General features: G+C 23.4%; 2 protein-coding genes across 3 annotated transcripts; one reads left to right on the top strand and one right to left on the bottom strand.

Annotated features, from left to right (window-relative positions):
- Positions 1–4,714: 4,714 nt before the first annotated feature.
- LOC132930578 (prefoldin subunit 2) lies at positions 4,715–6,221 on the bottom strand. The gene is made up of 3 exons (XM_060996518.1): positions 5,913–6,221; positions 5,701–5,824; positions 4,715–5,101 (listed from the first exon to the last, which is right to left on the bottom strand). The coding sequence occupies exons 1-3, from the start codon at positions 6,044–6,046 to the stop codon at positions 4,916–4,918; spliced, it is 444 nt and encodes a 147-aa protein (XP_060852501.1). The 5' UTR covers positions 6,047–6,221; the 3' UTR covers positions 4,715–4,915.
- Positions 6,222–6,346: 125 nt separating this feature from the next.
- On the top strand, positions 6,347–10,467 carry LOC132930278 (uncharacterized). 2 transcript variants are annotated; one of them, XM_060996051.1, is made up of 6 exons: positions 6,347–6,505; positions 6,570–6,695; positions 7,511–7,552; positions 8,358–8,405; positions 9,098–9,221; positions 10,212–10,467. In XM_060996051.1, exons 1-6 carry the CDS (start codon positions 6,461–6,463, stop codon positions 10,250–10,252), a joined length of 426 nt encoding a protein of 141 aa, XP_060852034.1. In that variant the 5' UTR covers positions 6,347–6,460; the 3' UTR covers positions 10,253–10,467. The 2 variants fall into 2 exon arrangements, with proteins under 2 accessions (XP_060852034.1, XP_060852036.1); XM_060996053.1 differs by lacking the exon at positions 8,358–8,405.
- The last annotated feature ends 1,392 nt before the right edge of the window (positions 10,468–11,859 follow it).

The following is an 11,859-nucleotide window of genomic DNA, read 5'->3' as shown; positions in this document are numbered from 1 at the left end:
ATTTTATATTAAAAATCGTGGAACAAATTATACCTATTTATTTTTTTTATTGCTATAATTTCCAAATTACAATTAACTTATATAAATTGTAAAAGGTAAATTATATTACATATAAGATTTTGAAATTGATGCGTGCGTCCATATAACCAATTTTAATGTGTGCCCCTGTGGTTCAAAAATGCCATGACGCCCTGTTAATATAGATTAATACACCTAGTATATAGCTAGGTGTCACCTACCTTTAATAACGCGCACTCATCACGCGAATGACGACGTTAAAATGAACATATTTTCTTTGTTATAATTACACGGTGACGAACGTAAATTAAACTGTTTCAGACGACGATCATTTTCCGTTTCCCATAAACACACTAAGAATGAACGACTGAAGTGGTATAACACACGACTCCTATTATTACTCGTATATCATATTCTGATTGGCCGTTGTAATCACGGTATCATTCAATTTTAAGTCTATAACCATAATCTACCGCAAGTTGGGCCGAGCTCACTCGACAGACAACACAAAGCTGTAAACCCGACTTCATAGTTTCATACGCAATATTCCATAAGGTCCATAATTAATTCCTCAGCAGATTAATTATTACCGCGGTCGCAAAATCGGTAAACCCCGCGGGATTATACGACCTCACTGGATTACAGCAACGATGCTCCTAGAAGAATTTATTTTTATAAGAAAATATCATATACCTACCTATATATTATTAAGTACGATGTAATTAATAATTATTTCAGATTATATGAATCTTGCCGTATACCTATAAATTATAATATATTATATTTAGCAAATATCCTAATATGTAGTCATTATAGGTAATTCTGCCAATCAAGATCTATATTTTATTATAATGTTAATCATATTAAACAAATCTGTGAATTGATTTAATCCTTTAATGTAGAGCCAATTTAAATACTAAATATTATTATGTTTATTGTAATTATTTTTATTATTCATATTACATTCAATATGCATTCTTGTAATATTCTATACAAAATTATTCTTATACTGAATACACACATATTTATACTTTATAGTTAATTTTGTACTTGCAATACTATATCTATATTATATTTATACATAATTTTTTGAACACAAATCAAATGAAATCATCCAATTGATGAATATATGTATTAACAGTACTTATGTTATTATTTGTCCTAATAATAATGTACTTTTTAAAATTATACATTTTTTTAATTTTTAATTTTTAATCTATTATTAATTGTTCATATTAATATATTATATAGCTATAAAGGATTAAGTATAAATTATAAATTGTAATTTTGTTTGATTTTGCATAGCTATTCATTTTTTAAATTTTACCTCTAAAATTTTAACTTGATAAGAACTCGGGCAAAGTTTACACGTGTGATTTTGTGTTTATCTCTACTTTAACCTTTAGGTACAGCTTATAGTTACCGATTAGGTTTATTATACAAAATTAAGTACAGTAGAACCTCAATAATCTAGACTAATTGGGGCTCTATAGGTGGTCCGGATTAAAAAAATAATAACCAAAAATCGTAAATTATAAATTTAAGAAAACTGTATTAAATATAATATTATACAAGATATAATTTAATACAGTATAAAACCTAACAAATTCATTATAAATTACATACAAATAACTATTACTTATACATATTTATTTTATTTGTATTTATATTAATATAAAAAAAAAATATATAATTGCTTATTAGTATACTATTACGGCTGTCCGGTTCACGCGATGTCCGGACTAATAGGGTCCGGATTATTAAGGTTAAAGGTTTCACTATATTATACCTATACACATATAAATTATATAATAATTTCACTTATCTTATGTTTAGTAGTTAGTTATATAATATGTTTAAATCGACATATTGTGCATATAAATGTAATTTAACGGGCAACAATAAATAAAATAACTACAATATCCAATAAACTTACTGCAGTTTTGTACCTAAATTGCCTATTCACAATGCCGTACAATTCTCATTTTTATATTATTTAACATAAATATAAAATTATAATTATTTATAAGAGCATAAGACACGCGGAAAACGATATGGCTGAAATAAACCTAGTAATTATTCATATTGTTATATAATAATATTTTTAACTTGTAACAATTGTATAAATTATTATATTAGCTTATTACTTTTTAGAAAATGCCATGTATCTATACTATCTACCTAATATGAAATAAGCAGCTATTAAAATATTTATACGTATTTTATATAATTTAAATAAATAAATGACTTAGAACAGATCCAGAGAATCTGATATAATATAATTTATTATTATAAAGCAATATTAAAAAAAACGAGTAGTATTTTAATTGCAATCCATCAATAAGATTAGGAAAAATACGTTATCATATAAAAAAATAAAACGAATAAACAAATTATTGTTTTATCTTTAAATATTTACTATGTTGCTTTATTTCAACTGTAAATTTCATAAAAGTATAAGCGTGCCCAAATCAATAACAAATCCTATTAACAATACTACGGTAGCTTCAGAGGTTCCTCTGATAGGACCTCTTTTAGTTTATTTTCTAACTACGGTCTTGAGGTGAGACAACATTTTTTGAAATTAATTCTCACACAAAATAATGTATGTAGTAAGTCATATTAAACAAAATAAATTAAAACAAATGTGTTGATTTATATACGATTATAGGTTTAAACATAAAAATATAAGTTTTCACCATATTATTTTCTAAAAATTAAAAATATATATTAAGTATAATAATAACAATTTTTTGACGTTTAAATTTTGTTATCAGGTTTGAGTGTGACTGATTTATAGTTAACCAGATATGGTACCTATACTAAACTGTCTAACCATTAGAAAATATAGAACTATAAATAATGCAGTACAATATTATTTAGTATCTACTTTAATCACATAATACATAGGTATTGAAAATTTTTTTAAAAAATATTGAATACTTTGACAAGATCTCAGGATTGGAGAACCTCACAGGGCCAGCTGCCTTGCATATCACTTCTGTGTGCACACTTATGTATAAAAGAAATGTTTTTGAAAATATTAATAGTTTTTGAAATAATCAACTTATATTATTATGCAGTACTAAAGAATAAAATGAAATACATTTTGAGGCCCTTAACATTGATATTCATTATTTTTATCATGAATTATTGACACATATATAATAAAAAAAAAATAGAGCATTAATTGTATTTTGATAAGTTTTAAATGAATTAAGTCCAGCTATTGTGGAATCTTTTTTATTATATTTTCAAGTATTTTTTTAAATTTTTTTTATCAATATTTATAAAAAAATAACTTAAAAAAAATCAAATATTTCAAACGCCTATCACTAACATAAAAATTATTGAAATATTTTGTAAAGAAAATGCCAATTTCAACTGCTGATGAAAGTATCAAGTTTTTATGACCTAATTTTTTTAGTAACAAATATATTAAATCGTTTTAGTTCTTTAGGATACATCGTTATTTTACGCGATTACGTAAACAATTAAATTTCATACGCTCACAAAATGTTTTCTATATTGACGATGGAGTTCTTTTTTACAGTTATTTAAAGAAAAACTTATGGAGAACCGTGTATTGAGTTTTTTAACCTTAGGTATAAATCACAAAAATTGTATGAATTTTCAACTTCAAAATTTCTTGCTAATTTTTGCAATTTTAACATATTTTGTAAACATCATTTGAACTTTATATGCTTATAAACAAAAATTGTGATTAACGATTTTTTATTTTTTTTTTACTGCGATAAGAACAACTTATATTAAACCTTGTATTAAATTTTAAAAATTTTTTGGATGGGCAAATTTTTTTTATCGGCATTTAAAAAAAAAAATTTAGAAAAATCGAAAATTTCAATTGTTTGCAAATAGCTTTAAAAAAGTTAAAATATTTTGAAAATTTAATCGTAAATAGATAACGCTAATATAAACATTTGGTGAAAATTAAAGTATTTACAATGATTTGTTTTTGAGTTACAGCAAAATAAAATTTTGTCGATATTGTTAAAAACATATTTTTTACTTTTAGTACCAACTAGCTTCATTTTCCTTTTCAAAGAGGGACTGAAGTTAAAAATCAATGCACTATTACTATTACTACTATAAAACATGATGACACACAAAAATAATAATAAAAAAAAAAACATCGTTGTGAATTCAATACATTTATCACTGTTCAGAATCTAAAATATATTACTTTCATTACTATGTATATAATTTATAAATGAATAACGCAAGTGCATGTAACAGTATTTATGATCAATAATAACTATGTGTGAGTGAAAATATATCCTATTCATTCCATTTGCATCATAGTAACTACTAATCATGTAATTCGCATACAAGTAAAATGTACTGTATACTGTATAATGTATTCACAATATATGATAATATAATATTCAATAATCGATTATTAAATAACCGTTTTGAATCTAACTCTAAATACATTTATTTCCATCATTATTAAGTCTAGTCTGTTCTAAGCAGAAATATGTATTCCTCTTAAAAAGAAATGATAGGTAATTAATATTAAATCTAAAGCAATATATTTGTATAAAAAATATTTTGATTATGTTTAAATATTAACATTGTATGATTAATGATGATAAATGTGCATCTAAATTGTACAATATTCCATCCCATATTCTAAAAAGAAAATTAACTATAATACAATATTCAAAAACTGAACTAGTTAAAATGTTAACGTTTATTAATAAACTTAATTAGTACAAAAATGAATAAATCAAAATTAGGGGGATCTTTCATTTTTTTTTCACTTAAAAATTAATTTGAGTATTTTGAGTGTTAAATAAGGCAATATAATTTACAATACATAACCCGAAAGTAGTTATATGTAAAATAAGAAGCATATTAAAACATTATAGTAAAATTAAACATTATTAACAATTACTGAGCCACCATGATCAGTTTTTTTTTCAACGCTTTGACTTTCAACCTCCTCTGATATCGGGGTAATTCCACCTCTAACTTGTATGTTATGTTTATTCTTGAAATCATTGATTTCAATTCCTTTTTTAGTTAATTGTTCATTCAATGTTTTCACAATTTTACCCATCTAAAACAAATTAATTCAATTAATAGTTATCACAAAATTAAATTATAATGAGATTTGGTAAATAATTGATTAATTACTGATCATTTTTGTTAATTACATATTGTTTACATTTAACTTAAAGTTTTAATAAGAAATTTATAAAAATTGAACTAAAAATATAAACAAGCATATTTTCTCAAAAAATAAAAAATGTAAGTAATAATTTAAAAATAGCCATCATCTTTTACTAAATTTTACAATAATAAATGTTTATAACATAAGCTAGTTCAAATTAAAAATAATACAGTATATAATGAAGTTAAGAAGCAAGAGTTATTAAAAACAAGTTGAAAGTGTTTATAATAACAAATTCTATCATACATTTTTTATAATTTAGAATTATAATTCATCAAATACTCATATTTAATGATAAAAATTAATTTTCTTTAAGATATTAGGAAATTATAATAAAATACTTAAATGGCTCCTCTTAAAAAACATTTAAATTATTAAGTTATTGTAGATCTGGGTTCATACAAATTATTTTCTTAAAATTAATAATGAAAAATCTCAACAATTGAAAATATATAACTAGAACTTTATGAATGTGTAAAACTAACTTCTCCTCTATTTTTAATTAGTGTAGGTAGAACATCACAAATCTTTCTTTCAACTAACACTCCGCCTATCAGTCTGAAACATTTTCTTTCTTCGTCCAACTTGTTTAGAGTGTCAATAACAATACTAAAACGAAATGAAGAGATATTAACATTTATAACCAATACATATTATTAAAATAAGTAAAATATTATGCTATAATAAATGGACAAACCTATGTTCATTTAGATCGAGCTCAATTTCTGATAATTTTGTAGCGAGTTGTCGTTGTTCTGTTCGTAAGGCATTAAAAGTGTTATGAATCAATTCCTCTTCTGTAGGTTTCTTAACTTTGACTAATTTTTCCATTTTCAAAGATTAATTTATAATACTATTTATTTTCTTAATATAACAAACAAAAATACGGATCAAAGTTTACTCAACAATACTCAGTTATAGTAGACTACAGAGCAGAACAGCAGAAGTAGTCGTTCAAACAAGTAAATTACTAAATTAGGTACAATAATCTAAGACCGTGGGTACAATATACTTCACTTAACCAAAACTTTATCAATTATTTGTAGGTTATGCTGCTACCATATTGTTACCGCTTAGGTTCACTTGATATTATCAGCACATCACTGCCGGTTGATAGCACGATTAAAGATATATCTTTATTCTTTAATCGTGGTTGATAGTAGCAAAGTATAATATTGTTTACAGTATTTTCATCCAGATTTTAAATATATTTATATTATGTACATGCATTTGCTACCATAAGTCATGTCTGATACCCAATATAATACTCAAATATTTAACAGAAATTCTGTAAGTGGATTGAAAGCATAAATACTGTGTAGTGATTGTAATTTTTATTTCTGAATTTTCATAGGTCGACGATGTTGATGATTCAGATCTCATCAATAGTTATGACAAACAATATGAAAAAGTGAAAAAAAAGGCCAAGGCGAAACTACCTCCTATTGATTCAATGTCTGAGCTGAGTTTAAACGACAAAGTAATTATTCTTATTTGAATATATTATTAAAATGTATACTAATATGTAATACTATTAATATATAATATTTTTAATTTGTTTATATATATCATATCATGCTCTGAGTTACTGTTGCCTCTTTTTTACAGATCTTTAAGATATTTTATGTTCAGTATAAACCATTTTACTCTATTATTTTTAATATTTGAATGAATTTATTTATTCAAATTATGAATAAATTATTAAAAGTTAAAAATATTATCTATAACCTCAATGATGTTTTCTTTGTGTTTAATTTTAAAATATGTTTCAAACGTAAGTAAGTAAAAATTAAAATGTCAACAAATAAAAATATATATATATATATGATGCATCAGTCAATCATTAAAAAGTAACAAGTTAAATGCTTTATTCTGCATATAAAATTTACTACATTATGCATTACTAAAACAAAGACAGAAATTTACTTACAAACTCAAAAATTCAAATGTATGTGTTTCATTGATAGTTATACCAAGTTACTTTTTTTCTTGTGTTATAATTATCTCAAAAATATATAAATCTAAATTAAACTTTATTTATTTCATAGTTAACTAAAGAACAAATTTAACTCATTTATATTGCAATGATTAAATTTGTTTCTATATTTTGAATTAAGTTATTTTAAAACTATAATATGTCATATTATGATGGTATAATATATATTATAATTTTAAAATTTATATTGATTCGTAAAAAAAATTACGGATTAAGTATTTAACTTGATTATATGAATAAACAATATGTTAAATTGTATTTTATTATTTAATTACTTAATGTCTTGATAATTAATTTAGGAAAGCTGTGAATCTAGTGTAAAAAACAAACCCAAGAAAAAAGTAAGTTAAATATAATAAAATCATTTTTTTTACAATGTAAATATATATTCAAATTGCTTAACACACATAATATAGCAAACAACAATCTTAAATACAATAATACTCATAGGTTATACGATTAAATTAAAATTAAAATTAAATACAATTTGATAGAATTTACTGCTATTATATTGTGAAAATAAGAACTATCATCGTGAATAATAATTTTTGCATTCATAGTGTTTTGAGCCATGTGACTAATTGTGCATTTAAGTTATGAAGATATCTTGCAAGCTTCTTTTGAATAAATTTAAACTACATTCCACAATGATGTGAGACGCTATTTATCTATCAGCTTCACAACCACATTATTTCAAATCTTAATTTCCATTTCTTAAAGAATTCTGCAAATCTACCTTGATTTGTTCAAAATATATTTATAGTAGCCTATTCTTAGGGTAATTATGTAGATCAGATACAATCTAGACCTTTATTTACTATGTTTTGATCATCGGATTATCCCATATTGATTTCAACTTTTCGTAGTAAATTTTACCCATTTTTAGTAAGTTATCGGCCACATCCCAAATAAGGGTTTGGATGTTTTTTTTAAATTTTTTTTGTTTAATATGCACTATGTTTCTGCACTGAAACATTAAACTCTGCAGCTAAATAGAACAGTGTGAATACTAATTTCCTTACTGTAGGGAACATCAACTTTTCAACTGGTTATAGCTAGGATTGTTAATAAGTTATTTCTTGTTTTAAATTTTTAAGGTAATCTTGCTTTGTCGGTTTTATAATATTATTATTTTAACTTTTCCAGACTAATGTTAACAAAAATTATCAAACTGAATCAACAAATAAATATGAGGTATGCTATATTTAAGATTTTAAATCCTTTTAAAAGTTAAAATTATTCCCATTTTTTTTAATTAAGCTAGTAAACTACAGAACATTGCTCTCAATTTATGTCTTATAATTTTTTTTGAAAAAAAAATAATGTAAACATGTGACAAATCATAAATAATATTATTATATGATAAGTAGGGCCTGGATTAAAATACCCTTAAAAACCATACAAGAGTGCTCTAGAAGTAGCCAAAATTTCATATATTTTTTTTATACTCTGACAATTTATAAATAAGGTATAATTATTATTTTATAAAAAAAAAAACTTGAAAAATTGACATGGTTCAGTGATGATGTTGACATGCATATCTTTTGGGGCAGTATTGTTCATTTTAAATATACATTTACCTAATAAATCTATTAAACAAAAACAACTTAAATATCAAGAAAACAATTTTTCTTTAGATAATATTTTAAATAATTAAATAAGCTAAATTTGTATAGTATGTTGAACAAATATGCATTAAAACCGACAAAATGACCCAATAATGATAAAAAATGAAAAATGTCCGCTTTGAAGCACCCATTACACGAAACAAATTATGTACTTGGAAAGCATTGTTTAAGATGAACCAAAAAAAGATGAACTTTGTATTAATATCCAGGCTCTAGTAAAAAATAATGAGTGACTTAAATGTATTTATTTGTTTTAAGGGTGCAGAAGTGCTTTTTCCACCGCCACCACCACCACCAGATAGTATAAAAAATTTACCTAAAACTGAAAGGGAAGCTCTCACATCAATGCTTATGTCATATTATATGAGTGGATTTCATACTGGTTTGTTAATTAATTATTAGTTATTATTAGTGTTACTTCTCTATTTTCATTTTGTTTTAATATAATAATCGAGTTATTGATAGAAATAATTAAGTATTATTTATCAACTATAATACTATCATACAAGAATAAGGTGAATTTTTAGGTAATCCATTTTAATACTTAAACGGTGTATACTATACACTCATTCTATATTTTTTTTAAATTTGTTATTGCTACCATTTTTGAATTTTTACTTTACTGAATGATAGCTTAAACTTTTATTTTCATATTTCAAAGTAGTAAATCAATCCATTTCAATCAATTTCAAATCAATACATTCATCAAAATCAACAATATTAGCTATTCTAAAACATAATTTCACTTAATAATAATAATAATTATTATTATTATATTATTAATAATATATATAAATATTATATATTCACAATTATAACGATAAAAATCATGTTTTCATTAAAAAGTTTAAACTTCTTGAAATAATTAATGTATATATTTAATGGATCAACATGTGTTTACAAGATATTTAATATCAAAATTTAAAGTTTTTGAAACAGTTAGATTAATAGATTAGTATTTCATTTTTATTGTGTAGTTGAGCATTTTGCTACCTTTTTGAAAATCTATTTTTTCTTTAAAATATATGTAAAGCTAATCTAAAAATAAATGTATTCTATTCTATATTTTTATTATTATTTAATTTCTTAATATTTTTTTAAGTATACTTGAACTTACGAAAAACATAAATTCCTGGAAATCATTTTTTTTAAGTTTTTGATTTAGTTTCAGATATATTATAAAGAATTTTAAAATTGTATTCATAAATATTAATTTCTTATTTAAAACAATTTTCCCAATGGTCATCCTTGATAAATAGACAAATAGTATTAAAAATACTTAATATTTATATTATATTCAAATATTTACCATGTATCTATTACCTATGTTTAATTAAAATTTATTTATGTTTGTTATTGAAATATATTTTAGGATATTATCTGGGAATGAAACAAAATAATTCTGAAAATTGATGTTGCATGGTCACATGGATTAATAATTTATCAATTCCTAATGACTTAATGAGTGTGTAAAAAATTTAAATAATGTTTTGCTTGCATAACATGTTAAATATTATTTTGTACATTGTACCCTATTGATACAATATATAGTTTTGTACAATTTAAAATTATGTAAGTAAATAATTTTGTCTTATTTTATAAAATCTATTGGATTTGTATTGCCTAAACTGTATTTATTTTATTAACAAAACTTTTATGATTTTGATATTACAATCATTATACTATTATAGTTAAACCATCCAGCATCCTTATTTACCTAAACAATTTTTAATTTTTACATTATATGCTGCTTGTCTGAATCTACCTATAAAACTAAACTAAATTACCATATTAAAGGAGCTTAGTATAGAAGGTACAGACGGAGTAATAGAGTTTAGTAGAGTATGAGACGTAGAAGAAGCCTCTATAAAGAATGTAACTATATGACTATTGACTATATAAGTCATAATTATTAGACTAAACACTCACTGGAATTGTTAACTCAGCCAACTGATCCTTCTAATACCAATAGCAGTAAGCAGATATGAGAAAAAGAAGAAGCATAGTATGAAATATAGGTTAGGTTTATAAGTTTTTCTTTAAATTAAATTTAAAATTTATACAATTTATAAATTAGGTACATCTAGGTATCCAATTAATATATTGGTCTTTAATGGTTGCTTAAAAAGTTTTCTTTAGTCTAGTCATAAATATATAAACTAAAATAATAATTAATTCAAAATATTAAATTTAAGATCAAAAATAACAATTAACTGTAATTAAAAAATGCTAAAAAAAAATATCCAATAAGTATACCTATTGACTAATTTATAAGATTAAGATTTTGATGTAGAACTATCCATAACTTTTATTATAAAGATGAATTCTTACTATTCTAAATGAAACTAAACTTGGATTTTGTTTTAAGCTCTGCTTAGTAGATACGTACAAACTAAAAACTTTGAGATATTTTTCCTGATCATTGAAAATGACCAAACTTGAGAATTTAATTCAACTTTTTTTTCTATAAATTTCCTTATTATATTTTGCTGCTTTGTGAGGCATAATAACGTGGTAATATCACATTGACTGATTTTTGTATCTGGTCTGCTAAGTGCTACAGCAAACAATATTGATATTTAACGTTTATATGGCGTACACCACTACACTGCCGAAATGTTAACGTCAAATTTTGCTAAACTAATGTGGTTATCCATGAAACAAGCAATTGTAGATATTTTTTATGTAAAATATTAAAACTTTAAAATGTTTGTAACTCGCTTAAAAATTAAAATATAAAAGCCTGTGAGATGCCCTAGATAATATTATTATGAGGGTCTTAGTAAGAGAGATTAAGTTTATGTCGTAATCGATTATTTATAGTGACTATAAAATTTAGTTTTAATTTTTCTACTTGACAAAATATTAATTTATATACATTTTTTTTTAATTTTCGGTTCGATATGCAATAAATTTTGAATTTTGCCAAAATATGCAAAAATATGGAGTAACATTTAAATATGCAGAAATATGCAAAAAAAAATTTCACCCTTTTCAATTTCAAATTATGATGATTCGTG

The sequence above is a fragment of the Rhopalosiphum padi genome, chromosome 4, assembly GCF_020882245.1.
Source record: "Rhopalosiphum padi isolate XX-2018 chromosome 4, ASM2088224v1, whole genome shotgun sequence".
NCBI lineage: Eukaryota > Metazoa > Arthropoda > Insecta > Hemiptera > Aphididae > Rhopalosiphum > Rhopalosiphum padi.
This window is presented reverse-complemented; position numbering and strand designations above follow the sequence as displayed.

What these genes read in the sequence shown, in the direction of transcription:
- LOC132930578 (XM_060996518.1), bottom strand. Translation starts at nt 6,046, where the DNA reads ATGGAAAAATTAGTCAAAGTTAAGAAACCTACAGAAGAGGAATTGATT. An exon ending in CTCGATCTAAATGAACATAG is followed by an intron (nt 5,825 to 5,912) that starts GTTTGTCCATTT and finishes ATTTCGTTTTAG; the next exon opens with TATTGTTATTGACACTCTAA. An exon ending in TAATTAAAAATAGAGGAGAA is followed by an intron (nt 5,102 to 5,700) that starts GTTAGTTTTACA and finishes AATTTGTTTTAG; the next exon opens with ATGGGTAAAATTGTGAAAAC.
- LOC132930278 (XM_060996051.1), top strand. Translation starts at nt 6,461, where the DNA reads ATGTCTGATACCCAATATAATACTCAAATATTTAACAGAAATTCT. An exon ending in AAATATTTAACAGAAATTCT is followed by an intron (nt 6,506 to 6,569) that starts GTAAGTGGATTG and finishes GAATTTTCATAG; the next exon opens with GTCGACGATGTTGATGATTC. An exon ending in AATCAACAAATAAATATGAG is followed by an intron (nt 8,406 to 9,097) that starts GTATGCTATATT and finishes ATTTGTTTTAAG; the next exon opens with GGTGCAGAAGTGCTTTTTCC.